Raw genomic sequence first — 25,773 nt, 5'->3', positions numbered from 1 at the left:
AAGAATTTAAGAAGCTGGTACTTTGTTCCATATCAAACGTAACAAAGCACAAATCATAGACAAAGCTCAATTCTTGGGAATTAAGATTCAATATTGGATAATAAAAATTATTAACCAGGAAAAAAAAAAGATTGCTTAAATCCAATTAATCGATATTATCAACCCAGCCCTATATAGTGCCCAACATAGAGTCAAGAGAAAAGATATTGAATTGGATTAAAACTGCACTTTATTTAAATGTGCAATATGTGGAGAGGACACTTTTTTCATATAAAATGGTTTGTAGAATAGTACTTTGATCCTTATTTAAATAGATTCAATTCATACAGTGGTGGAGGGTGTAAAAATCATAATTACCAATCTGACATTCTGGCTAGGTTCATTTTTAAAGCCTGCTCTTTGAGGTTTAGATTTTGCCTCCTTGCTTTTTGGTCGGTGGATTTCAATTTGGGTCACTTTATATGGGACAACATCATGAGACCGACATGTTTTTCATTGACAAACTGAAGGTTATATTATCTTCAGATTAATGTTGGGTGATATGCTCCATTTTCATATCATTCTATCGTCAGCCTATGAGATCTGCAATACACAATACTATCATCAGGTGCGGAGCTTAGCTACTTATTTGATCATTCATTTGCTTATTTATTTGCTTATTTCTTTACTCATTAAATTGATTATTTAATTACTTCATTTTATATATGAGAATCTTTATATTTTGCAAGCAAAGGTGGAGTGTTTATTAATAATGAATCGATGAATCTACCTAAAAAAAAAGCTGATAACGGTAGGCCTATATCAAATATCTTAATTTAATGGCTTAATACTTTTGATTTTCACAGATGACTGATTTGATCTATGTTCGGATCTGACTGTTATAAGGCCTATATCATTTTAGTGATATTATTATTATAATTATGATTAATTTGCAATTGTATAGTGTTATTAGTGTCATTAAATGTTTTGGTAATGTGCTATGGAAACAATACAATTCTGCCAAACATCTATGCCGTTTTCATCTTAGCTTAAACAACAACTGTATAAGAATTAGGGCTGCAGCTATCGATTCTTTTTGTAATCGATTAATCTAGCACTTAATCGATCGATTAATCGGATACTAAATGTGTGTTTTAAAACAACCCAAAAAAATAAAGCATAAATAAAATGAAGAGGAAAAGCAATTTAATTTAATTTAAAATTTAATTTAAAAGCATTTTATTAATATGCACAACTGGTTTCAAGCTGTAATCTAGCCCTGACATGAAAGTAAATATCTGTTTTATGTAGATTTCTACATCTGCAGCATTTACCATTAGGCTACTAACAAATAATATATAATTTCTGGGGTGAGCCTATTTGGTATGGTAACCTAGCTGTGTGTGTGTGTGTGTGTGTGTGTGAGTGTGTGTGTGTACGCGTGCCGTGCGTGAGGAAGAGTGACGCCCTAGTCAGACCAGTTGCTTGCTTCATTTCAGTTAGGTATGGCAGAAATACATACATTCATTTTCAATAGAATGCTTCATTTGGCTTGCATCACTTGCATTGCGATGCATTTTAGGTGAAGCATCCATTCGAAAAATCGCGTCACAACATCATGTCCCGGTGTATACAGTGAATGCATGCTGAAATTATTGTTGCGTGGCTACACAAAAGTTTAAACATATGTGATGCATTGCCGCAATTGGTCTGACTGGCGTGAGAGAGACGAGGGTGCGTTTGTGTGTGTGGGAAGGGGTTCTTTTTTTAGGCTATACTCTCTTGCAATTGAACGTGAATACGTTTACTACTTAAAAACATCAAAGCTAAACATCATATCTAGTCAAACCGCATCACGACATTGCTACAAATACAGTATGGGATTAAAATCAGCGAACATCAATGTATAGGCTTAGGCTACGTTACCATTGAAGTCGTACTGCTGTGGAATACCAGGTCTACTTTGCAGTAGACACATTGCACCTTGTTCTCTTTTTTAAGAATGTAATGACCCCAAACTTTAGACATTCTCTGCCATTTATGGACATCTTTACTTTCCGTCATAGGAATTTAACGAGGCTTCGAGAAAGAGTTTTTGCCTCGAGGAATTTTTGTGATCGAGTTAATCGAGTAACTCGATGAATTGTTTCAGCCCTAATAAGAATGATGCATATATTTTATAATAAGCTTTGACAGTTAGTGAATAGATTACCTTGCAATTTAATTTTGTGATGTGTGATGTCGCATGTGTGGTAATGTGGTGATTTCGTTATGAAATTAGGGAAGGCAAATTAATTGTAGGTTCTAATATTAATTTAATCATAATACTAGGCTTAAAATAATTATAATAGTAATTATAATAATTTAATACATTAATGGCAAAACGAGCCAAATTATCATCTTCATAATCATAATATTGTCATCGTCGATACACGATGCTATCGTCTATCGGCACAACCCTAATTCAGATAACTGTACATGTTCTGTGCCAGTGTAGCGTTCTGTTTGAAAGCTAGTAGAGTGAAGTGTACTAACTTTTCTTGTGCTGAAACTGCTGTGTTTTTGTCGGCTATTAATAGCAAGGATAAATGCTAAATTCTCTTGAGTCCCTAAGGCTAAAATTTTGGCTGCGATACAAAGAGATGCAAATATGCAAGACGTAACTAATGCAACAACAGTGAGACTTGCAATGACGCTCTATATTACGTGGCTCGTTATGCAAGGCTTTTGTTGCTGTGGACCTGCAACCTATTGAGATGTGGGTTATCATTATCACGTTATACTTGTGTGCCCTCTGTTTGCTGTGTGATCTTCAGATGGGCCTGTTGGGTACTTATGCCATATGACCGGTCCTTCAAACTGTCTTCATACTGTGCTGTAATCAGATAAGCATTCACAGGCTTCCTCTAATTACACCCACCCACCATACGTTTACTGTCTTCTCACCAACAGCAGTCAGTGTGCATGTAAGTGTGTAGTTTTACAGGCGTTTGAATTGGAGTGGTTCAATTGCTTTTAGAATTGTTTTTCCACTGCAATGTCCACTGCTTTTGGGGTCAATCTATCTCAAGTGGTCCAATGCATGGTGTCTACACCATGTGCAAATTTTGTCGCATCGCATCTCAACAGCTTGAGGTTCCGAATTAGGGCTGCAACTAATGATTATTTTGATAATCGATTAGTTGGTCGAGTATTTTTTCGATTAATCTGATAAAAACCTTTTCCTTTTTTCGGTGGTAAAACACACCGTTCCACATCCTGTCCAACGCTGTCCTTCTAACAAACGTGCTATGAAAACTCACATAGTGAATATATCTACTATTACATAAATTACCCTTGGTTTTACAATGAACAAAACAAACAATAATAATAATAATAATAATAATAATAAATAAATAAATAACAGGGTTATTTTAGTTATTCAATGCTAACCACAAATTAACCATTGTTTTGCTTCAAATCCATAGCTTAACTATATGGTATTTGTGTGGTTATACAAATGGTTATCAATACTGCATAATTTTTGTAAGGGGATGTTTGTGCTATACATTATGTACAAAAAAAGTTACTAAGCAAATCCCTACATTAAAATGATATTAAAGAAAGAAAAAAAATACAAACTCAGTCTTATGTGGATAAGATGAATGTTCTGCAGGAACACACACACACACGTTTGTTTTTGTGAAATGTGAGGACATTCCATAGGCGTAATGGTTTTTATACCGTACAAACCGTATTTTCTATCCCCTTACACTGCCCCTGCCCCTGCCCCTGCCCCTGCCCCTAAACCTACCCATCACAGGAGACTGTGCAGTTTACTTTCTGTGAAAAAAACCTCATTCTGTATGATTTATAAGCATTTTGAAAAGTGAGGACATGGGGAACGTCCTCATATTTCACCCTCTTTTTGTAATACCTATGTCATACCCATGTCATTATACACATTTGTGTCCTGATATTTTACAAAAACATGCCCACACACACACACACACACACACACACACACACACACACACACACACACACACACACACACACACACACACACACACACACACACACACACACACACACACACACACACTGTGCGCTGAGGCTGCAGACCCATACACACATCTGTCGGGTATGTTAAACGCTAATGCATTCGCTTGAAGCTTAAAATAAACAATTCTGAGGTTTTGGGCACTTGGATCACGTCCCTTTCCTGCATCAGCTCACTCTGTTTCCACTCCACTATTTCTAGATGCACATTCTGTCCATAAAAAATTTGTTATTTACTACTCCACTGCCGCTTTCCTCCGCCATCTCACTGAATGCTGCAGAGACGCTGTGCGAGAAGCACGTGACATAAAACGAGGCCAGCTATTGGCTATTCGTTACTTCTCCTGCTGTACTGGCTGAGTAAAACCTCCGGTGGCTCATTACTGCTACACTTTGGTCAACGCAGATTTAAAATATGGACGAAATGAGCCGCTTACGGCAAATAAAAGTTATTTACCAACTAATCGATGTCTAAATAAGTTGACAACTATTTTATTTATCGGGTTCGATTATTTTAATCGATTAAATCGATTAGTTGTTTCAGCTCTATTTTGAATCCATTTGTTCTGTTCTCAGAAGTAGCGTAAGCTCTTGTAGAGTGCCGCATCCAGTGTAGACACTAGCTGCGTTTTAGGGCTGCGCAATATATCAAAGTTATTGAAATATCGCAAATGTACATATCGCAATATGCATATCGCAAGGGCACGCAATATCTGAATGATTTTAATAGGCTACTTCAACATTGTGAAAAGTGTACGTTTTAGGTTGACGCATATAGCAGAGAATAGACTGAGCACATGACTGTTACTTATGTGACTTGCTTGACATTAAAAAGAGTTATTAAATGCAATAACTTGCGAAACTTGCAGTCTCGCGCTGTCTGGCACACACACAGAAACGTGCGCACAAGCCGTTCATTTTTTCGTGTCTTGTTACACACTCGAACTGTCAAATACACTCACAGTTATGTCAAAATGACTGTCTTGATGAGTATTCATGTAAACACAGTCGGTTATGCTTTAAGTGAAAGATATCAGTTGGGTAAAGAAATAGATTTTACACACTTAAAGCAATATCGTATTGCATATCGAATATCGCATTATTTAACAAGGATATCGCATTTTTCTTCAATATCGCACAGCCCTACTGCGTTTACATGGACTGAAAAACACAATGTGTTTTTAAAAAACGCAAAATGTTAAAATATGTTCATGTAACTTAATTAGTAATGTGCTCAATTTTGCTCCAATGAGCTAGGACGTTGCTTAGCTCAGACATTGAAACTTAAAGGGTTAGTTCACCCAAAAATGAAATTTCTTCCATTAATGACTCACCCCAATGTTGTTCCACACCCATAAGACCTCCGTTCATCCTCGGAACACAGTTTAAGATATTTTAGATTTAGTCCGAGGGCTTTCAGTCCTTTGAATGTAAGTGTAAGCACACTTTGCTGTCCACGTCCAGAAAGGTAATGAAAGCATCATCAAAGTAGTCCATATGTGACATCATTTGGTTAGTTAGACTCTTTTGAAGTGTCAACAATACATTTTGGTCCAAAAATAACAAAAACTAAGACTTTATTAAGCATTGCCTTCTCTTCCGGTTTAGTTTGAATCCGCGTTCACGGCGCCACAGTGACGCTGCTGATGTAAAACGCTGTGACGTGTTATCTGGTGCGATAGCAGATACCAGATAACACGACAGCGTCTTACGTCTGCAGCGTCACTTTGGCGCTGATGTTTTCTTTACCTTTCTGGACGTGGACAGCAAAGTGTGCTTACACTTACATTCAAAGGACTGAAAGCCCTCTGACTAAATCTAAAATATCTTAAACTGTGTTCCGAGGATGAACGGAGGTCTTACGGGTGTGGAACAACATTGGGGTGAGTCATTAATGGAAGAAATTTCATTTTTGGGTGAACTAACCCTTTAACACTATTAAAACCAACATTTTGTTTGCCAAAAAAGTCGACTGCTGTGGTTAAACCACTGATCTATATAAGATGATTGGATTGTTCATTGCGTTCCAAACTGCCAGCAGGGAAGCGTTCGAAAAGCCATTTTACGCTTCCTTAACAGAGGGCATCATTGGCCTAAAAAGTTCAGATAAATGTGTAAATAGAAATCGTTAAGATGGGTGTGTCTGCTGCACACTGCCGACACAGGTAACCAGGGTTGCCAGGTCTGCGGCTCTGCGCAAAACAAAAGTAGCCCAATGCCCAGTCAAAAGTAGCCCAAAATTAGCCCAATGCGATTTTCTCCATCGGGTGGCTGAATTCTCCACTGAATTTGTACGTCTTGTTTTCGGGGTGTTGGAGTGCCAAAATCATATGTATAAGGATGGAAATCAACCCACGGAAAAAATTATTTGCCCACGGAAAACTTGGCAACACTACAGGTAACTGACTTAACACAAAATAGATTTCTTTATGTACATAATTATGCAGGAAATATTAACATGAACATATATTTGGGATTATTAGCATTATATATTGTAATCTTTATATATTAGATATTTTATATACTAGTCTTTTGGTGAAGTAGCATTGAGGGGAGATAAATAAAAATAATTCAGCAGAGGCAGGGATATTTAGGCCAGAGGGGGAAAACCCCTCTATCCCCCCAGCAAATCACACCCAGTCAGACAAGAATGGAGAGAGTGAAAAGCAGGAAGTAGGAAGATGTTTGTTTGTTTTTTGTGAACTGAGCAAGTCTTTCTCACTGATTTTCGATGTTCATATATTTATCATTCCACATCTCTTGGGATGTTGTTAATGGTTGAGCCTTTGTACATTTGCACCCCACCATTATTCAAGTCAATGAGGGCAACCCACAAGGGTATATGCTCAGCTCTCTGCAGAACACATTAGCTCCCTCACCCTCTTCACTTCTCTGGTTTGAAGAGCACTTATGCCTCTTTCAGTCAATGGCCACCTGTCCATTCCTCTCACATTACCTCTGCTTTGTTCACTATATGTCACTAATATATATATATCACTTTGAGTCACCCAGTTTCTGTGCATTAGTTGTTTTAAACATTTTCTAAACCTACACTCTGGATTGAGAAGGTTGGGTCTCTTATAGGGGCTTTTGATTACTAAATCACAAAAAAGGACATGCTTAGTCACAGGAAGCTTCCTTGGAAGATTTTCTGGGTTGTCTCTCTTCCCTATTTCTCTCCCTCTAAATTGCCCTGCTTTCACAGTTCACAGACTGGTACTGGTCTGTTTTTTCTTCAAGTAGCAAGTAGTCCCTGATGCACAGTCTCACAGACATGGCTAATTTAACGTTAAAATAATATATATAATAACTTCCAACAAATTTTAATCGGCGTAAACCTTAAAAGTTATAACCTACATGAAAAATCTGTATCAAATTCTAAAGTTTTTCAGGTTTCATCTGAATTGGGTCGTGTAACAGACCTCTATTTTAGCGTACTACATTGACTGGTCTTATTGGCAGGTGAATACACTTATTAAACCAACATGCAAGAATGTTTGTGTTCTAACAACGGGTGTTCTGATTATGCTGAATTCTGTAGGTACAGATTCTGTATTTATGATGAAACTCTGAATTGTAGCACTTGTGGTAAGTGCTTGTTTCCAGCAATCCCATAGGGATTAAACTATTTCCTGTACAATAATCTGAACTCAAACATCTAACTCCAGTGTTTCCCACAGGATTTTTTTTTCTTGTGAGGCTATGGTGGTGGACCTTGGTCCCTATAGGGGGTACGGGGCATGAACATGAAAATGTTGTACATTTTAAATTTAAATACATCAGTCTGGTACATGTTGAGAGTTCCAACATCAGTGTCCAAATTAAACAGAGTAAACGTCTTTATATTGACTGGATGACCTGGACTTTAAAGTGGAATTTTAGGTGTGATATAGAATGTGTAATGTGTGTACATTACATTTGCACTGGTGTTTTAGAATATTATTAATATAATTAATGGGAAACTGACTCTCTGCTTACTTTTGTTGCTTTTTCCACAGAACAAGTAGCGAGAGTCGCAAACTGAGAAGACCATGTTGAAAGGGGGCACCGTCAAGGCGGCACTGCCCAGAATGGGTGCTCCAGAGCGTGCAAAACTGTCTACAAATAGCTCTCAAGGCTCGTACTCCAGCAACATCGGGATGAAGACCTCCAGATCATCCAGCACCATCGCCTCTGATCTGCGACTCAGCAAGGTGATCTGTATGATTTAATATGACAATGGAATGGATGAGAAGTGGGAGTGATGGGACCCTGACACAGCAAAGGTTCTTGAGTAAAAAAAAAAAACAGTAGTATCCAGCTGCAGAACCGCAGTTTCAGAACCGCAGTTTCAGAACCACATCCACCGAACTGGAAATGAGCGGCGCCACCCATACCGTGATTTCCTTTTGTTAAATATAAGCTGTTTTCACATGGATTTTAATCGGATCGATTTCTACAATATTTAACAACAATACTTTTTAATAAAGTCACTTTTCTGTTCATATCCTTCATGCGGGCAGGCTTATATGCTTCGCGAACGGGGAATGCGGGCTTTTTCCTTCATTTTATATTTTAGACATTAATTAATTAAAAGAAACAATGAGGTGTGCTGCGCTGGTGGAAACAACATGAGACCATGACACCACAACTGTCAAGACGGCTTACACAGTGTTTAGATTATCGCCGCAAATGAGTAAAGCAATTCAACACGCAAACTGCCGAACGTCTTAGATGCTCAAAAACACAATCATCTTCATTAAAACCAATGAGACTAAATGCTCTTACAGTGCTTCGGTCACTCGTTCTGATATTGCGTTGACGTGAACTCCGTTAAATGTGCACAGGCTAGCGCAAGAATTGAAGATCGGATTTATATTAATTTTGCGGAGACGTGTAAGTTAAGACAACCTGCCTGTTTTTTATTTATTTATTTTTGAACACTCCAAAAAAAAAAGATTCTATATGGCACTAAAAGTGGTTCAAAAAAGTGATAGTATAGGCTAAACGTTTAAACCAACATTGTGATGCTTGAAGTGTTTTATATCTATGGATTTTATTATAAGCAAGACAAGTCAAGTGTTGATTTAAGAGGATAAATGGATCAAACATGTGTTGTTAACTCACTGTCGGCCGCTTGGTCGACAAATTAAATTAAAAACTTTAATTTAACAAACAAAAAAATGCTTTAAACATTTTTCTAAATTAACTTAATAAAGAAACGAAACGAAATATAACTACTTTGACATTAAAAACAAAACTGAACCATTTTAATGGCTGCAACAGTGTGTAATAGGGAGGAATGTTTACTAAAAAAAAAGGTTCTATATGGCACTAAAATAAAATAAATTTAATAAAAAAAATTAAAAAAACACTTCACTTCACTTTATTTGTTTCGTTTGCGCCGTTGCGAGCAGCTTATCAGCCTGCCTCAGCTTGTCGAAAATGCCTTTTTACTGTGGTGGTGGTGGTGATAGGCTAAACGTTTAAACTAAAATTGTGGTGCTTGAAGTGTTTTATATCTATGGATTGTATTATAAGTAAGACAAGTCCAGTGTTGATTTGAAAGGCTAAATTGATCAAACATGCAGTTAACTCACTGTCGGCCGCTTGGTCGTTACTTTAAAAAAAAACTTTACTTTAACAAACAAAAAAATGCTTTAAACATTTTTTTTAATTAACTTAATAAAGAAACGAAACGAAATATAACTACTTTGACATTAAAAACAAAACTGAACTATTTTAATGGCTGCAACGATGTGTAGACCTAATAGGGAGGATAAAAAAATAAAATAAAAAATAATAAAATCGGGACTCGGGCCAATAGTTTTGGTAAGCTGTCGGACACGGCCTGGCTAGGGCCTAGATTTGAGGCCCGTGCAGGGCTCTAAGACTAACTACAATTAAAAAACTGAACGTGCCACTTCAGCCAAACTAACAGGCGTCTCAGCACATCAGAAGCAGTCAGATCATATTCTTCACGAGAGCGAGGAGCTAAATTACAAGATGATCACAGAATATTTGGTTTCAAAACGATGTGAAAGCGCCTATTTAAGGGAGTTTGTCATTGTACTGTTTTGTTGCTATGTTTTTCATTAAGAATAATAGCTAATGAACCCACAATTCAAGCCTGAATTGGCAAACCGAAAGTAAACTGCGCACGGCTGCATGCGTTCAGCCGCTCCGTGCACAAGCACAACAATGAGGGAAACGGTGAGGGAACATGTTTTCACCGTCACATCCCTAACGTGTAAAAAGGATAATACATTTTGATTCTATTATTCTATTTTCCACAATGTCAAACGAACGCAGTTTAACCCAAAATGCAAGCTCAGACATGGCTTCTGCCATATAAGCTCATGCAGTTGTGCGCTCTGCTGCAGGGAACACTAAGAAGAAGCAAATATATTACATTATATTATATATATATATATATATATATTATATTATATTATAACGAGGTTATTAAAAATGGCTTGGCTATAAGATAATTGAAAAATGTTTTGAATTTTATAGTGTAAACATATGCAAGCGCGAATGAGAGCGGTTTCGAGCGGGATGCCAGGTGTTCGTGGAAAAAAACAACAACGAATATTCAAATCACAAATTTGAAAATCGAATACCAACCCATTCGAACAAATATTCGAATATTCTGGTCCAGCCCTACTTTGTTGACTACATTCTAAATAAACTACAACAAAATATATTTCCTTTGTCCTGTTGCTCTCTCAGTCACATACCTGAAGCTCATTCATTATGTGGGTCTTTTGTCTCTCAGGTGGGATACCCAGCATTATTCATTGTTGTTCACGCCTCCTCGCATATGGCCTTTGTAAAGAAAAAGTATCTTACAAAATGTAAATATATATATTGTTTTATGTGAATGAGTAGGCTCAATGATTCTCACATCAGTTTGAGGCAAAAACTCTAGGCAACAACACCCATTAGGTCAAGTCTTGTGGAAACATGTCTATTGTGTGTTTTGAGGACTTCATTTAAAGGTCCCATGGCATGGCATTTTTCTATTATTTTATAGTGTTTCCTGAGGTGTACTTATATTGTTAGTATGATTTTTACATCATAAAATGTCATAATTTAGAAATAAAAGGCATTTTGTCTTTACTGCGGTTTGCCCTGTGGCTGACTGCCCTGTTTCAAGAGGCGTGTCTGCTGTGAGACTTCAGTAAAAACGCCCACTGTTGTGATTGGCTGACATCTTTGCATTTGAAATGAGCGGAGGGGGCGTGGTTTAACGAGGTCTACGACGCACGAGCTGCTGCCAGAGAGACAGATGGACCTGAGTTCACTTCTCATCAGTTCTCTCAGCATGTCTCAGTTCAGAGCTGTTGTAGTTAGAATATACTTCAGGTTATTCGTTTATTTCTAGTCGGAGGGGCTGTCACTCATGTCAGAAAGTTAGTAACTTTAGTAAATTATGGATCAGCGCTGACTCGAGACGCGAACCGTTTAGAACGATTCAGTCCGATTTGGTGAACTGGTTCGGTTCACTAAAAAGAACCGATTCAAAAGAATGATTCGGTCGCGAACCGGACATCACGGAGACGGAGCGATTGCTAACAAAGTTATTTTTAGTAACTACGGAGTTGTGAGAGCGCTGTCTATCAGCGCGAGTTTATTGTGTTTGTATCTGAGAGTTCTGAATAAACACGAGTCCCAGTCACGCCGAGTCCGTCTTCATCATTATTCTACCAACTTTGTAACACATGCAATGTACCATTACAGCGAGATGAACGAGTTAGTAAGTTTGATTAAAGCATTATTTCTAGATATGTTCCAATCATATGAAAAGCGTCAGTGACGCGCATTGAGTAACTTACACAGCGCAAACAAAGACACAACAGCAGTAATCGAATGTAATCCAGTTTATTGTGGGGAAAGCTGGCTAGCCTAGCCGGATACCCTCACGCTTACCCCCCTTCTGCTTAATCTCACGCCGCGTTTGGTGCCTCCGCTGTGGGCCAGATGCATTACTGGGGGTCGGGGATGTTGAAGGCCGAGCTTCGGCGTGCGTGAGGTTTATCTCTAAAGATGTGGCTCTGCCGATGTTAAGCAGACACTCCCGACTGTATGCACATTTAAGAACTGATAGACGCGACGAGGACGTACAAAAACACTGACTCACAAGATAGAAAACACGAAAACACCGTTCTGTCGGGAGAGAGAGAAGCCGCAGTGTGTGCACGAATAATAAATAATTAGCTACACATAAGAAATCACTGATCACAGATCAGAAGGAACTGAAAAAAGACTTCTGTTTTCATTTGTACATCCAAACTCTGAGAAACTGCCAGCGTTCACTCGTTCACAAGCCGAGGACAATAATATAGCGTTTGCATGGGCGTGCCAGATTCTCTGGGTGGAGGAAAGGGAGGTAACCGTTCCTGCTTGGACGTCAAACCAGGAGACTTCAGGATTGGCTAGTCTGGCCTGTCATTTTCTCAAAGGCAGAGAAAGACAGCCAGAACTCGGTTTTACACCGATCAACATTTCTATCCACTTGGGGACAATATTCAGGCTAGGGGAACTCATATTAATGTTGAAATACCTCATAAAATGAAAATTTCATGCCATGGAACCTTTAAAACATTTTTTTTTTTTTTTTTTTCAAAAACCATGCATAAACATTATTCTCTCAAAAATACAAGCATGTGCACACATGTTGCTCAGATATTATGGTAGCCCAGTTTGTGCTGAATTAAGTGTAATTACACTTTTGCCATTAATGTGTTTATAAGCAACTGAAAAAAGCACAAATGTCAGAGCATTTCAAAACTTCTAAAGGACCCCAAAACAGTCAGACTCCAGAGGGTTAAGCCAATGAGACGTTAACGTGATATTTCTGTCATGATGTGGTGAACGAATATTGAATCTGTTCACGTGTTTCACGTTTTATCATTAAAGGGTAACTTCAGTGATTTAGCATTAGGCTTTGTATCAGTAGAAACTTGGTAGTATATTCAAATTATGGTACTTTCCCCCCTCATATCCCCCTGAGACGAGAGAATTATGCATTTTATTTCTGGAAAAATTCCTCCGATGGCGCAAATATCGTCATTTTGCGTCATCGGAGGATTTTTTGGCCAGAGGCTAAAACTACAGCCACTAGATGGAGCTGTTCCGCATGTTATCAGCCCGCCCATATAGGAGAGATCTCACTCACAGCATGTAAGACACAGACAGCCGCACAAACAATCATAGTAAAAGAGCGCGGTGCAGAGTAAAGTGAGTGTTTCAACTTTTCAATGAATTCCTGTGGTAGTTTAGCTTCCATATGCGATCTGAAAACGTGCCAGATTGGCGCTTAACATTACCTCAGCTCTTCATGATGAAGGAAATCTGACACTGCTGCGTCTGTGACGTGACTTTCGTTCAGCTCACTCACTCTTTATTGAAAAGACACGTTCAGTTTTTAATTGTAGTGTTTATTCTCTAACTGAACGAAATGATTGTATTACTATGAAGATCAAAACGACGGTGTACGGAGTGGCCTCGTAGGGCAGCGAAGCAAGTACATTCTAGGAGTTGTTGTCTTTCATCCACATGAGACAAATACATTTTCTGTCTTTTCTCAGTCTAGAAGGCACCAAATTCAAAAATAATTTCACATTTCTACTACATAAATGACCCAGTTTAAATACAAAGCTTAATGCTAAATCACTGAAGTTACCCTTTAAAGCTTTTTTTTCCGCATTTGTCAAAAGATATTATTTGTCTTAATATTAAATAATTATTAATTAATAAAATGTATTCTGTCAGGACTTCTGAAACTTAGGACCCAGATGCAAAGTGAACAACGAAGGCTTTATTAACAAGACTCTAGACAGGGCACAACAAGGAAGTGACAAGGTGTGAGTTTAAACAGCAGGGCAGGGGACAGACACCATGATGACAGGCAGGGAGAATGACCACTGAGACCACTGAGACCATGAACCTGAGGATGGCTTGGGAGGCAACACCAGGCAGATGGTAAGACCACTAAACTAGAGAGAAACAAAATCAAAGCTAGAGAAAACCAAAAAATAAGGCTAGGGAAAATAAGGCTAAGAACTATAACTAGGCAAGAGCAACAGCTATCACAAGGACAAGATAAGCCAGACAACGAATGCACACAAACGCAACGAACCAGCAAGGACATGAGGGAAAGTAGCACAATATAAACTGGGACCAGGGGCCTCATTTATAAATGTTGCGTACGCACAAAAGAAGGCGTATGCCGCTCTCTACGCAATAATTGGTATTTATGAAAAGCAAACTTGACGGGAAAATGTGCGGTCCATCACGCAAGCTCTGACCCAGGCGTACGCACAAAAACGGGTGAAATGAGAAATGGCGACACCGTCGGCAGATGGAAGAAACACGTGAAACTGTAGAACGTTGTGTAAAAGAAATGGCTATACTGCCTGTCATAAATAACATGAAGACTTCACAAAGCAAGTCTTACAATTAACAGCCTACACGAACACCCGTTTGATCGATCTGCAGTGTAAAACAAACGAAAATTACAACAGAAATGCAAATTAACACATATTTGCAAAAAGAAAAGTGAAATATGTTCTGCAATAATATTGCCATGTTATGCAATTCATCCTCATAAATAATATGGTAAACAGAATTAAATAATGTAGCCTACAAAACTGATATTCTCGTCAAGTGTCCGTCTGGCGGAGCAGATATAGATGCAATTAGATAGACAGATAGATAATTAGGGAGATAGATAGATAGATAGATAGATAGATAGATAGATAGATAGATAGATAGATAGATAGATAGATAGATAGATAGATAGATAGATAGATAGATAGATAGATAGATAGATAGATAGATAGATAGATAGATAGATAGATAGATAGATAGATAGATAGATAGATAGATAGATAGATAGATAGATAGATAGATAGATAGATAGATAGATAGATAGATAGATAGATAGATAGATAGATTTATTAATTGTCCGCTAGGGAAAGTTGCGGACATGAATATCATATTCATGCATATGCCTTTAGTTTTTATTTTATTTTTGATAAAATAACGTATGACGTATGTCTCAACCATTCAGAAAACTGCAAGAAATTACAGTTGCACTGAACTATTTCCCATTTCCACGTAGATAATAGGGATAGGGATTAATAGGGATTTCCCAATAATTGCCGCCAGTCTCTCATCAAGAGGGGTCAGCTCCGGTGTCCCCTCTCCCCCACCCGTGGCAGACACACTCTGGCGATGGAGCGCTAGACGCTTTTTTGCCTCGACTTTGATGTCCGACCATTTCTTTTTTATTTCGTCCATGGTCCGAGGTTGTGAGGCTACAGCATTTAGGCGTCTGCAACCTTTTGCCACTCAAGTGCCTTTTTGGCATTAGTAATGCCCACACTGTGCCCTCCAAACAAAATTGTTCTCCTCTTTTCCACCTCGCCAACGATAACTTCTACTTCACATTGAGTGAAGTTAGGTTTTTTTGATTTCCTCTCTGTGTTTGCCATGATTTCGCAAATTATGAATATTAACTTGTGGGCGTTTCACAGACTATTTATGGGCAACTATGGGCGTGACATGAAGCCGCAAAAGCTGCGCTACATTTAGAATTGATTGTGATTTATTAAGGGAAAAAACTGCGTAGGATGTGCGTGCGCACGGTTTTATAAATCCGAATATTTCTGTGCGTATGCACGTCCTATGTTTCATCCGTACGCCACTTCTGACGCAAATCCTACGCAAAGTTTTATAAATGAGGCCCCAGAGCACATGAGGATCAGGTGAGCACAATTAGTGAAACGAGGACTAGACAAGGACTAAACAAGGGGGCGTGGTAAAGGGAAACAAGGAGGCGGGACGAGGAACACACAAACAAAGACACAGCCAAGTGCTAAAGCACAAGACAAACAAAGAAACACTAAACAAGGACAAAACAGACAAGACTGTCAGGGCAGGATCCTGACAGTACCCTCCCCCCAACGGACGCCTCCTGGCGTCCACACTGGGCAAAGGAAACAGGGGTGTTAACAATTGGGGGGGTGGGCGGGGAACAAAACTGGGAGTACCAGGGCAGACAGGAAACCCGGGGGGCAGAACTAGGGAGGAAAATAATCCAGGAGAGTAGTTAGGAACTGACCAGGGAGGTGCTGACTTCGGGAACCCATAAGGGCCAGGTAACAGGGAGGGCGGGATGGGAGGGGTAGGGACAAAATTAGGGGTCCTCCTGGGAACATGGGTTTAATCTAATGGGTGGGGTCTGAAGGTGACCTTGGTGTCAGAAACAGTCTTAAGGAAAGGTTCTTGATTGGGGAAAGATTTAGGGAAGAACTCGGGGGCCATGACTGCATTGGCACAGAAGGTGGATCCTTGGGGAACAGACTCAGGAAACAACCAAACATTCCTCAAGACTTCAGGGACAGACACAGGACTTGACTCGGAGGCTGCTGAAAGGCTCTCCAGAGCTTCAGGGACAGACGCTGGACTTGACCCAGGAGCGCCCTCCTGGGCAGCACTGGCCAGCACTGGCGCGCTCGGGGACAGGCTCGTGTGCGCCCTCCTGGGCAGCACTGGCGCGCTCGGGGACAGGCTCGTGTGCGCCCTCCTGGGCAGCACTGGCGTGCTTGGGGACAGGCTCGTGTGCGCCCTCCTGGGCAGCACTGGCGCACTCGGGGACAGGCTTGTGTGCGCCCTCCTGGGCAGCACTGGCGTGCTCAGGGACAGGCTCGTGTGCGCTCTCCTGGGCAGCACTGGCGAGCTCGGGGACTGACTCGGGAGCGGCCTCTGGGCCAGGACATTAAACCCTCATTGGACTGGTCTCTGGGGCTGGAGCCGACACCGGACTTGGCACAGGGGCTGGAGCCGACACCGGACTGGTTTCTGGGTTTGGAGCCAACACCGGACTTGGCACAGGGGCTGGAGCCGACACCGGACTTGGCACAGGTGCTGGAGCCGACCCCGGACTTACCATAGCAGACTTGATGGGCTCAGGATTGACCACAGCAGACTCTACGGGCTCTGTACTGGCAGGAACGGCTGGAACTGTCTTGGTGGAAACAGAGACTGATGCAGCAGTCCGAGCCGCCCTCCTCCTTCTCAACTTTCGTTTCTCAGTAGGAACAGAGGTTCAATAGCTTGACTCGATGAAGGAGGAAGAGTGAGGTCGTCACTACAGACAGGCTCTGATGGTGTCAGGATCTGCCAATCCCCGCGATGATGCAGAAGTTCCAGAAGTCCAGGACCCGAAGTTGTTCCATTGTTCCACTCCCACTGTGGTAGAGGGTCATCCAGACAGATGTTAAAAGCATCCTTGAGGGCTGCATCATCGTACTCAAGGCCCTTAGCCATAGTCCAGAAGAACTGGGTGAAGGACCCCACCTCCCGGCCCTGTTGGCGATGAGATGCCACTCCACGCTGGAGCGCCACCCTCTCCTGAGCAGTTGCTGGAGGAACGATACGGAAGCTCATCCTGCTGGGTCCAAACTTGGCTGGTTCGTTCTGTCAGGACTTCTGAAACTTAGGACCCAGATGCAGAGTGAACAACGCAGACTTTATTAACAAGACTCTAGACAGGGCACAACAAGTAACAAGGTGTGAGTTTAAACAGCAGGGCTGGGGACAGACACCACAATGACAGGCAGGGAGGATGACCACTGAGACCAGTCCAGGGAGACCATGAACTTGAGGATGGCTTGGTAGGGAACACCAGGCAGATGGTGGGAAAACCCAGGCAGGAAGACCAGGAACCTTTGACTTGATGTCCTCTCCCAGAATCAGCTCCAGTCTTGACTTCCAGGGATATAGAGACAGTGGCCAAGGGAGACTCAGGACACAGGGCAGGAACCAACACAAGACACACACACACACACACACACACACACACACACACACACACACACACACACACACACACACACACACGACAAGACAAGACAGCAAGAGATAAACAAGAGCAAAAATAAAAACTAAGAATAGGGAAACTGCAACTAAGTATCAGAAATCTAAAAAGAAAACAAGAGAGATAAATATATAATTCAAAATAAACTATAACAAACAAGAGGTGCTAAATAAATACTAGAAATAAAAGACTAGAAACAAAGAAAAATAAAAAAAACAAAATTGCAACCTTGCAGGAAGCTAGAGAGAGAAAAATAAGACCACTAAACTAGAGAGAAACAAAATCAAAGCTATAGAAAACCAAAAAATAAGGCTAAGAACTATAACTAGGCAAGAGCAACAGCTATCACAAGGATCAATTAATTAAATCTCCACAAATAATACTTTGTGTCAGTATTATTTGTAACATGAATGTGAAGAAAATAATACCTACATAGGCTACACTACAGGTCAAAAGTTTCAGCCAGTAAGATTTTTTAATGTCTCTTGTCCTCATCAAGGCTGCATTTATTTGATCCAAAATACAGCAAAACAGTATTATTGTGAAATATTTTTACAATTTAAAATAACTGTTTACTATTTGAATATATGCAATTTATTTCTGTGATTCAAAGCTGAATTTTCAGCATCATTACTCCAGTCTTCAGTCACATGATCCTTCATTCTGATATGATGATTTGATGATTAAAAAACATTTATGATTATTATCAATGTTGAAAACAGTTGTGTACTAAATTTTTTTCAGGATTATTTTGAATTGAAAGTTTATCTGAAATATAAAGCTTTTGCAACATTATAAATGTCTTTACTGTCACTTGATCAATTTCCCAGCAGGCACCGGACGTCAATATGATGTCAGATTGACGTTGGACCCCAACGTCGGACAGACATTGCATTTTGGTTGAAAAAGAAAATTGGGTTGACGTCAGAACACAACATCAGATTGACGTTGTGTTCTGACGTCAACCCGATTTTCATTTTCAACCAAAATACAACGTCCGTCCAACGTTGGATGTTGACGTCAATCTGACATTGGGTTCTAAACTCAACACCAGATTGACATCAACCTCCAACGTTGGACAGACATTGCATTACATTCATATTGAAACTGGCCATTATCTCATTTGTCATCAGCCTGTGGATATAAAAATAAAAGGATTTAAATGTCCAAATAATTAATAATACGTAACACATTATGAACCGGTTGTCATAGTTTTTGTCAGGTTCGTCATATCTAATGCAGATGTCACTGGTTCTACTCTGGTGCTAGATGGAAGGTCATGGGCTCACCCAGATTGCCAGGTTTTTATCTTCTGGCAACACAAGTGATAACATGCAATTCCAAAATCTAAAACCTAAAAATCTCTAAACATTTACTTAGGTCTGTTGTGAATATGTACACAAAAAAGAGAAGAAACAACAAAAAACTGACTGAGCAATTATTAGATGGAACCAAAAGCAATGGTTTAGGATATTTCACACTATGTGACCATAGTAGAAAAAATCCTTATATAAAAAATTAGTCCCTATTAAAAATTTTATTTTAAAAACAACGGACACATGAACTCCATGTTCAACGGAAAAGGTGACAATACTAAACAGACAAAATTAGTTTTCACTCCTGTATCATGGTGTCTAGTCCCGGAGGAGCTGGATAACCACAAGAGCTCCGCCACCTAGGTGTGGAGTCTTCATTTCCCTGGGCCTCAGGCCCTGCCTCAGCAGGATGTTCGCTTCCTGGAATTACATATATGCAACCATAGAAGTGTCTTTGTCAACTTGAACAAGCACATGGCGGCCCCTGAGGTATGGCCGGAAGTGGTTCCGAAATACCACCATCAATTTTGGGTGATTATATGCCATAAGAGCTGATGGTCCTGCCAAGGACCCTGATTTGAGCGACCACTCATGATCGTTTTCCCCCAGCCCGCAAAGGAAAACTCTGTCGTTAGTGTAACGCGACAAACATGAGTCCCCAATATTGGCCTTTGGGACATAAACCAAGGATCTTTCCACATAACTAAAGCACGAAGGCATCGCCGTGTGACTTCAATCATGCGGAGCAGGTATCCCCTCAGGGAAAACTCCTTGGTTATGAGCCACCACTGTCACGGTCTCATGCTCAGCAGGCAAAAAAGGTATCCCCGTTGGACGCAGCTGCCATGAAACCCAACAGATTCTGAAACTGTTTGACAGAGAGTGGCCGGCCTAGCTTTGCTTAGAGAATCGTTGCAATGCGTACAGGTGACAAATGAGCCCACATTGCTACCAACTCCCATATCATGCCCAGATAAGTGTTTCTCTGTACTGGAGAAAGCACACTTATCTTTGCATTCAGCCTCAACCCCAACTTTTCCATATGGGCAAGCACACCATCTCAATGTTGAACTGCTTTCTACTCTGCTCCCTGAGCAAAAGATCAATCAATCGTTGATATAAATGAGTATGTGGGTGCCCTGTAGGCCCTGCAGCACTACTACAACCCCCACACTCCATGGGGTGACAAAACTAGACAGAATGGAAGTACCCGATATTGGTGCGCTTCTGCCCCAAAAGCGAGCCTCAGAGACCTCCTGTGTTATAGAAAAATAATTATTTGGCATAATGAAGAAATTAAGTAGCTGTAAAACCCTGACTCCCTGCAGGGAAGAGGTCCCTTTTTATAGCCTCCTTTTGCAGAAGAGTCTCTACTTCTTGTGCAAACCAGAGCCTGCATCTGCAGGACCGACCAAGATATAATAGCAGATTTTCTTGTTTTTACCAACAAAACTCTATTGGTACCAGTCCCTCAAGACTGACCTCTGACATACTGCAAACAGCAAGCGCAGTGCCCTGAAGCGGCGAACCGGCAGGGAACAACTGGCCTGACTGCTCTAGGACCCTCCTCCTCGGAGGGGGCGCACATCCCAGGACCACTATGTTTCCGGGTGGAACCTGAGATATGTGCTCGTCAGGGACCACTGCACCCCGAAACACACGAGGTGGCGGGGTTAGCAGAAGGGTCCCCCTGAGGGCACTGTATAATGAGGTGGACACCGCCTTCCTACGGAAGGGACCCTCAGAGACATGATATTGATATCGTCAGAAATATTAGAGATACCAGTCTCTCGAGACTGGCCTCTGGTGTACCATGAGCAGCAAGCACAGTGCCCTGAAGTGGCGGACCGGCAGAGAACAGCTGGCCTGACTGCTCTAGGAACCTCTCAGAGGGGGCCTGCATCCCAGGGCCACTACGTTTCCGGGACCCTGAGATATGTGCTCGCCAGAGACCACTGCGCCCCGAAACACACAAGGTGGCGTGGTTGGCAGAACAGTCCCCTTGAGGGCACCGAAGGGAGACAGGCACCGTATAATGAGGTGAACACTGCCTTCCCACGGAGTTTCCCTCAGAAACCTGACGTTGATGGCGTCAGAACCAAGAACAGCAAGCACAGTGCCCTGAAGCGGCGAACCGGCAGGGAACAGCTGGCTTGACTGCTCTAGGACCCTCCTCGGAGGGGGCGTGCATCCCAGGACCACTACGTTTCCGGGTGGACCCTGAGATATGCGTTCGCCAGAGACCACTGCGCCCCGAAACACACAAGGTGGCAAGGTTGGCAGAACGGTCCCCTGAGGGCCCCGAAGGGAGACGGGCACCGTATAGTGAGGTGAACACCGCCTTCCTACGGAGGGTTCCCTCAGAAACCTGACATTGATGTCGTCAGGAGTTTTACTTTGACAAAGCCCTCTTTATGACAATAACTGTCTTTTCAAAACCGCCTTGCCTTAAGAGAACTTCACTCTGCTTCCACATTTTGGAATTAGAAAGGGCACGAAGCACTCTTACCGCACTCTCACTCTACGCGTGCTCTTACCATAACCATGGATTTATTTAAATATGTATATATTTTTCATATATAAAAAATTCTCAAGCCACAAAGAAATATGATTTAATTTGTCAAAATGAAATGCATTCAAAACCCCTCAGCTTTTCACAGGCTGAATATTCATATTGGCATGAAAAATGCAAAAGGAGTCAAACAGAAACAGAGAGAAAGAGCTTCTCTTTTTCTTTTTCTTCTTTCCCCCATTTATAAATGCATTGTGGCAACATAATCAACGTGTTGCCTCGGCAAAACGCGAGATCAAAAAGCCACTATATTGCAGACTGTATAATCTACATGTTGCCTCGACAAACACAAGCTCTGTCCATTATAATCTTAGCAGACTGCATCTACGTGCTGCCTCAGCAAAACGTGAGATGCATTGTTTTATTGCAGACTGTAATCTACATGTTGCCTCGGAAAACACGAGATCCGGGCCGTTATATTCTCTTCGCTACGTGCTTTTCTTACACATTTGAGAAATTTATCAATGAAGGTCCGCCCACTCCTTTTTTATGAAAGCTGACGCACATACATATGCTTACTGTCTCTGTCTTCACTCGGGCGGAAGGAACCGCAAGCGTGCTTCCAACCCTGAGATGAAACACTGGACCCGGTAGGTGAAGGCAGAGAAAGGGCGATGCCCATCTCTAACCCCTCTGCCGGACCTATTTGTGATCCCCACGACTGAAGCCACCGCTCAGCCTCGGCAGAAGGGACCTGAGCCGCGGGGAACGCGAGCACACATAGACAGTCAACACACATAGAATATGCACCCCCACCCGTAATGAAACGAGGGCAGGAATGAACACATCCAGTGAATTGCTGTCACATTCATTTTACTTTTATGTTTTTCTTTTACAAGAACAAAGGTGGAAAACTCCTGCCTAACTTTTTCTACAAACAGACAAAAAACACCAGTTTTTACAGACAAGATTCACACAGAGCGCTTCTGAAGGCAAAGAAGATTTTCTGTTTGTGTTCACGTGTGCTTTTTAGTTTCCGGTCTATGACGTCACCCGCCTATGACGTTCCGTCTGTCCATTGGACTGATTCCACTAGTGCTTCAAGACGCAATCACGCAGAGGCGTTCTCATGGCGTTTCGACGCAGCACGAGTTCCCTTGAAAGGGAAACTACTGTGTTTGTATCCATTCATTGACATTAAGTATGATCAATAGGCTGTTTTAAAAATGTTGATCATTGTACATCATGATATGTATATTATATGATTATATGACAAAATCCATGTGAAAACAGTTCATAATTAACAAAAGAAAATCACGTGTATGGGTAGCGCAACTATGACTGTTTAAGCCCCGCCCCTTAGTTCCCTGTTCTGTTGCTGCTGTTCTGAAACTGCTGTTCTGAAACTGGATATATCTCAAAAACAACAACAAATGCAAAACCCTAAGTAAGCTGCCAGATGTGATGCCACGCCAAAAGATGTGTTTCTAACGTGTACAGTACACAGGACCTGTGTCTAACTGAACATAACTTACCACGCTGTAACAGGCTGGAGAATCCTTTATTGGTTTTAGTGTTGTTGGTTCATTGTCCTGCAATTCGTGATAAGACTCGGACATGTTTGGGCCAGGGCTTAGCCTATTTGGATGTTTTCCAGACAGGCTACCAAAACGTATCACCGGCCTGCCGACGGGCTATCTTAAATAGTGAAATAACATTCCTTTCTTGATGTGCGTTGTTCACTCTCTTGACTTGATATTTGAAGGAAAAATACAATCGTGGAAGTTTTGATCATTCTGTCTGCAATGCACTTGGTGTGTGTGTGTGTGTGTGTGTGTGTGTGTGTGTGTTAGTAATGTGTGCGGTTTGTAGTTATATCCATCAGTCTTGTCGGCCAAGTAATAAAAAATAACATTCCAATTAGTTGTGGGTGGATGAGAGATAAATCATTGTGTTTGTTTGATAAAGACATTTTGCGAACCCTGTGTGGGCGAATCATTCCGCATTGTGTATTCCGTACACAAGCATAAATGGCCTCCGACATAACAGACATGGACTAAAAGTCACGAAACTCCCATTTCCATTTCACAAAGTATTGCCTTGTAATGCTGAATACAAAACCCATTTTGGTAACACTTCACAATAAGGTTAATTAGTTAACATTAGTTAACCACATTAGTTAACATGAACTAATAATGAACTGCACTTATAAAGCATTTATTTATCTTTGTTAATGTTAATTTCAACATTTACTAATGCATTATTAAAATCTTGTTAACATTAGTTAATGCCCTGTGAACCAACATAAAGAAACCATGAACAGCTGTATTTTTATTAACTAACGTTAACAAAGATTTACTAATGCTGAACAGAGGTGTTGTTCATGTTAACTAATGTTAACTAATACAACCTTATTGTAAAGTGTTACCCATATTTTATTAGAAATTTGATTCTCAGCTGTTTTCACTGCCAGTACTAATGTTCTTCTGTTTAGATAAAAAGGGCAAGCAGTGATGATGCTCTGGCTAAACCGGTTCTCGGTTCAGTGGCTGCAGTGTCCCGGATGAAGAAGACCATCACCACAGGAGCCATCTCTGAGCTTACAGACAACAGACCACGCAGCGCTTCAAGTAGGATTTTACAACCTATAAACATAAATATTGTGCAGTCATGTTTTATTTCTAGTAGTGTGCAGTCTATACGGTTTGTTACTTTTTAAATTACTTAATAGTTTTTTATATAGGGCCACATTTACTAACTGCTTGTGCCAGCGCAAACCGTCTTTTAACGTTAAAACACAGGATTTACAGGAGACACGCAGTGAGCGCTGAAAAGGCATGGACAGGGTTATTTTTGCGGCTGACCTTAAAGGGTTAGTTCACCCAAAAATGAAAATTCTGTCATTAATTACTTACCCTCATGTCATTCGACACCCGTAAGACCTTCGTTCATCTTCGGAACAGAAATGAAGATATTTTAGTTGAAATCTGATGGCTCTGAAAGGCCTCCATTGGCACAATGGCACTTTTCACTCTCAAGACCCTTAAAAGGCACTAAAGACGTCGTTACAAAGTCCATCTCACTACAGTGGTTCTAAAATAACTATGAATCGGCGATAATAGTTTTTGTGCGCAAAAAAACCCTAAATAACGACTTACATAGTGATGACGATTTCAAAACACAGCATCATGAAGCTTCGAAGCGTTATGAATCAGTGAGTCGATTCAGCGGTTTGAATCTCCAAATTTCAGCAGTTTGGCGGGTTTGACACGCGATCCGAATCATCATTCGGCTCACTGATTCATAACGCTTCGAAGCTTCATGAGGCCGTGTTTTGAAATCGTCATCACTATGTAAGTCGTTATTTAGGTTTTTTTTGCGCACAAAAACTATTGTCACCGATTCATAAAGTTATTTTAGAACCACTGTAGTGAGATGGACTTTGTAACGACGTCTTTAGTACCTTTTAAGGGTCTTGAGAGTGTAAAGTGCCATTGTGCCAATGGAGGCCTTTCAGAGCCATCGGATTTCAACTAAAATATCTTACCGTAATTTCTGTTCCGAAGATGAACGGAGGTCTTACGGGTGTCGAACGACATGAGGGTAAGTAATTAATGACAGAATTTTAATTTTTGGGTGAACTAACCCTTTAATGCATATGCATATATTCATAAGAAAAAATCATAAGAAATTACGCAAAAACACATTTTATCAAACTAAGTGTTGTAGTATGACCAGTAGGAGACCATTGAAGTGTAAACTGAATTTGGAGACACAACAGTGTGTAATATTGAATAACTTTAATGACTTTGTAGTAATGCTTTTCGGTTTTTGCACTTTGCAGACAGTACCTTTGGACTTGTTATAAATCATAACACATTCACTTGAGATGCAAATGTAAAATTAAAAATTTTACAAAATGAATTGAGTTTAGGCTTAAAACAATGAGTTATCAATACTTTATCAATACCCTTTAAATTAGGTAGATTTTTCTTAACCCAAATGTATCTTGATTTAAGAATATGTAAATGTTTGCACTGGAAAACAAGATAACTACG

At 40.7% G+C, this 25,773-nt stretch overlaps 1 protein-coding gene across 2 annotated transcripts in view; it reads left to right on the top strand.

The window, feature by feature from the left end:
- specc1 (sperm antigen with calponin homology and coiled-coil domains 1) overlaps nucleotides 1-25,773 on the top strand; it is a 270,540-nt gene that overhangs the window by 46,514 nt on the left and 198,253 nt on the right. For both annotated transcript variants that reach the window (XM_079816099.1, XM_079816100.1), the window contains 2 exons: nucleotides 8,019-8,213; nucleotides 24,210-24,345. In XM_079816099.1, the coding sequence (XP_079672225.1) occupies nucleotides 8,052-8,213; nucleotides 24,210-24,345 (298 nt within the window). In that variant the 5' untranslated portion in view covers nucleotides 8,019-8,051. The remainder of the gene's footprint in view (nucleotides 1-8,018; nucleotides 8,214-24,209; nucleotides 24,346-25,773) is intronic.

This window comes from Gobio gobio (genome assembly GCF_949357685.1).
Source record: "Gobio gobio genome assembly, chromosome: 4".
NCBI classification, from domain to species: Eukaryota; Metazoa; Chordata; class Actinopteri; order Cypriniformes; family Gobionidae; genus Gobio; species Gobio gobio.
The sequence above is the reverse complement of the archived record's forward strand: the minus strand, read 5'-3'. Positions and strand labels throughout refer to the sequence as shown.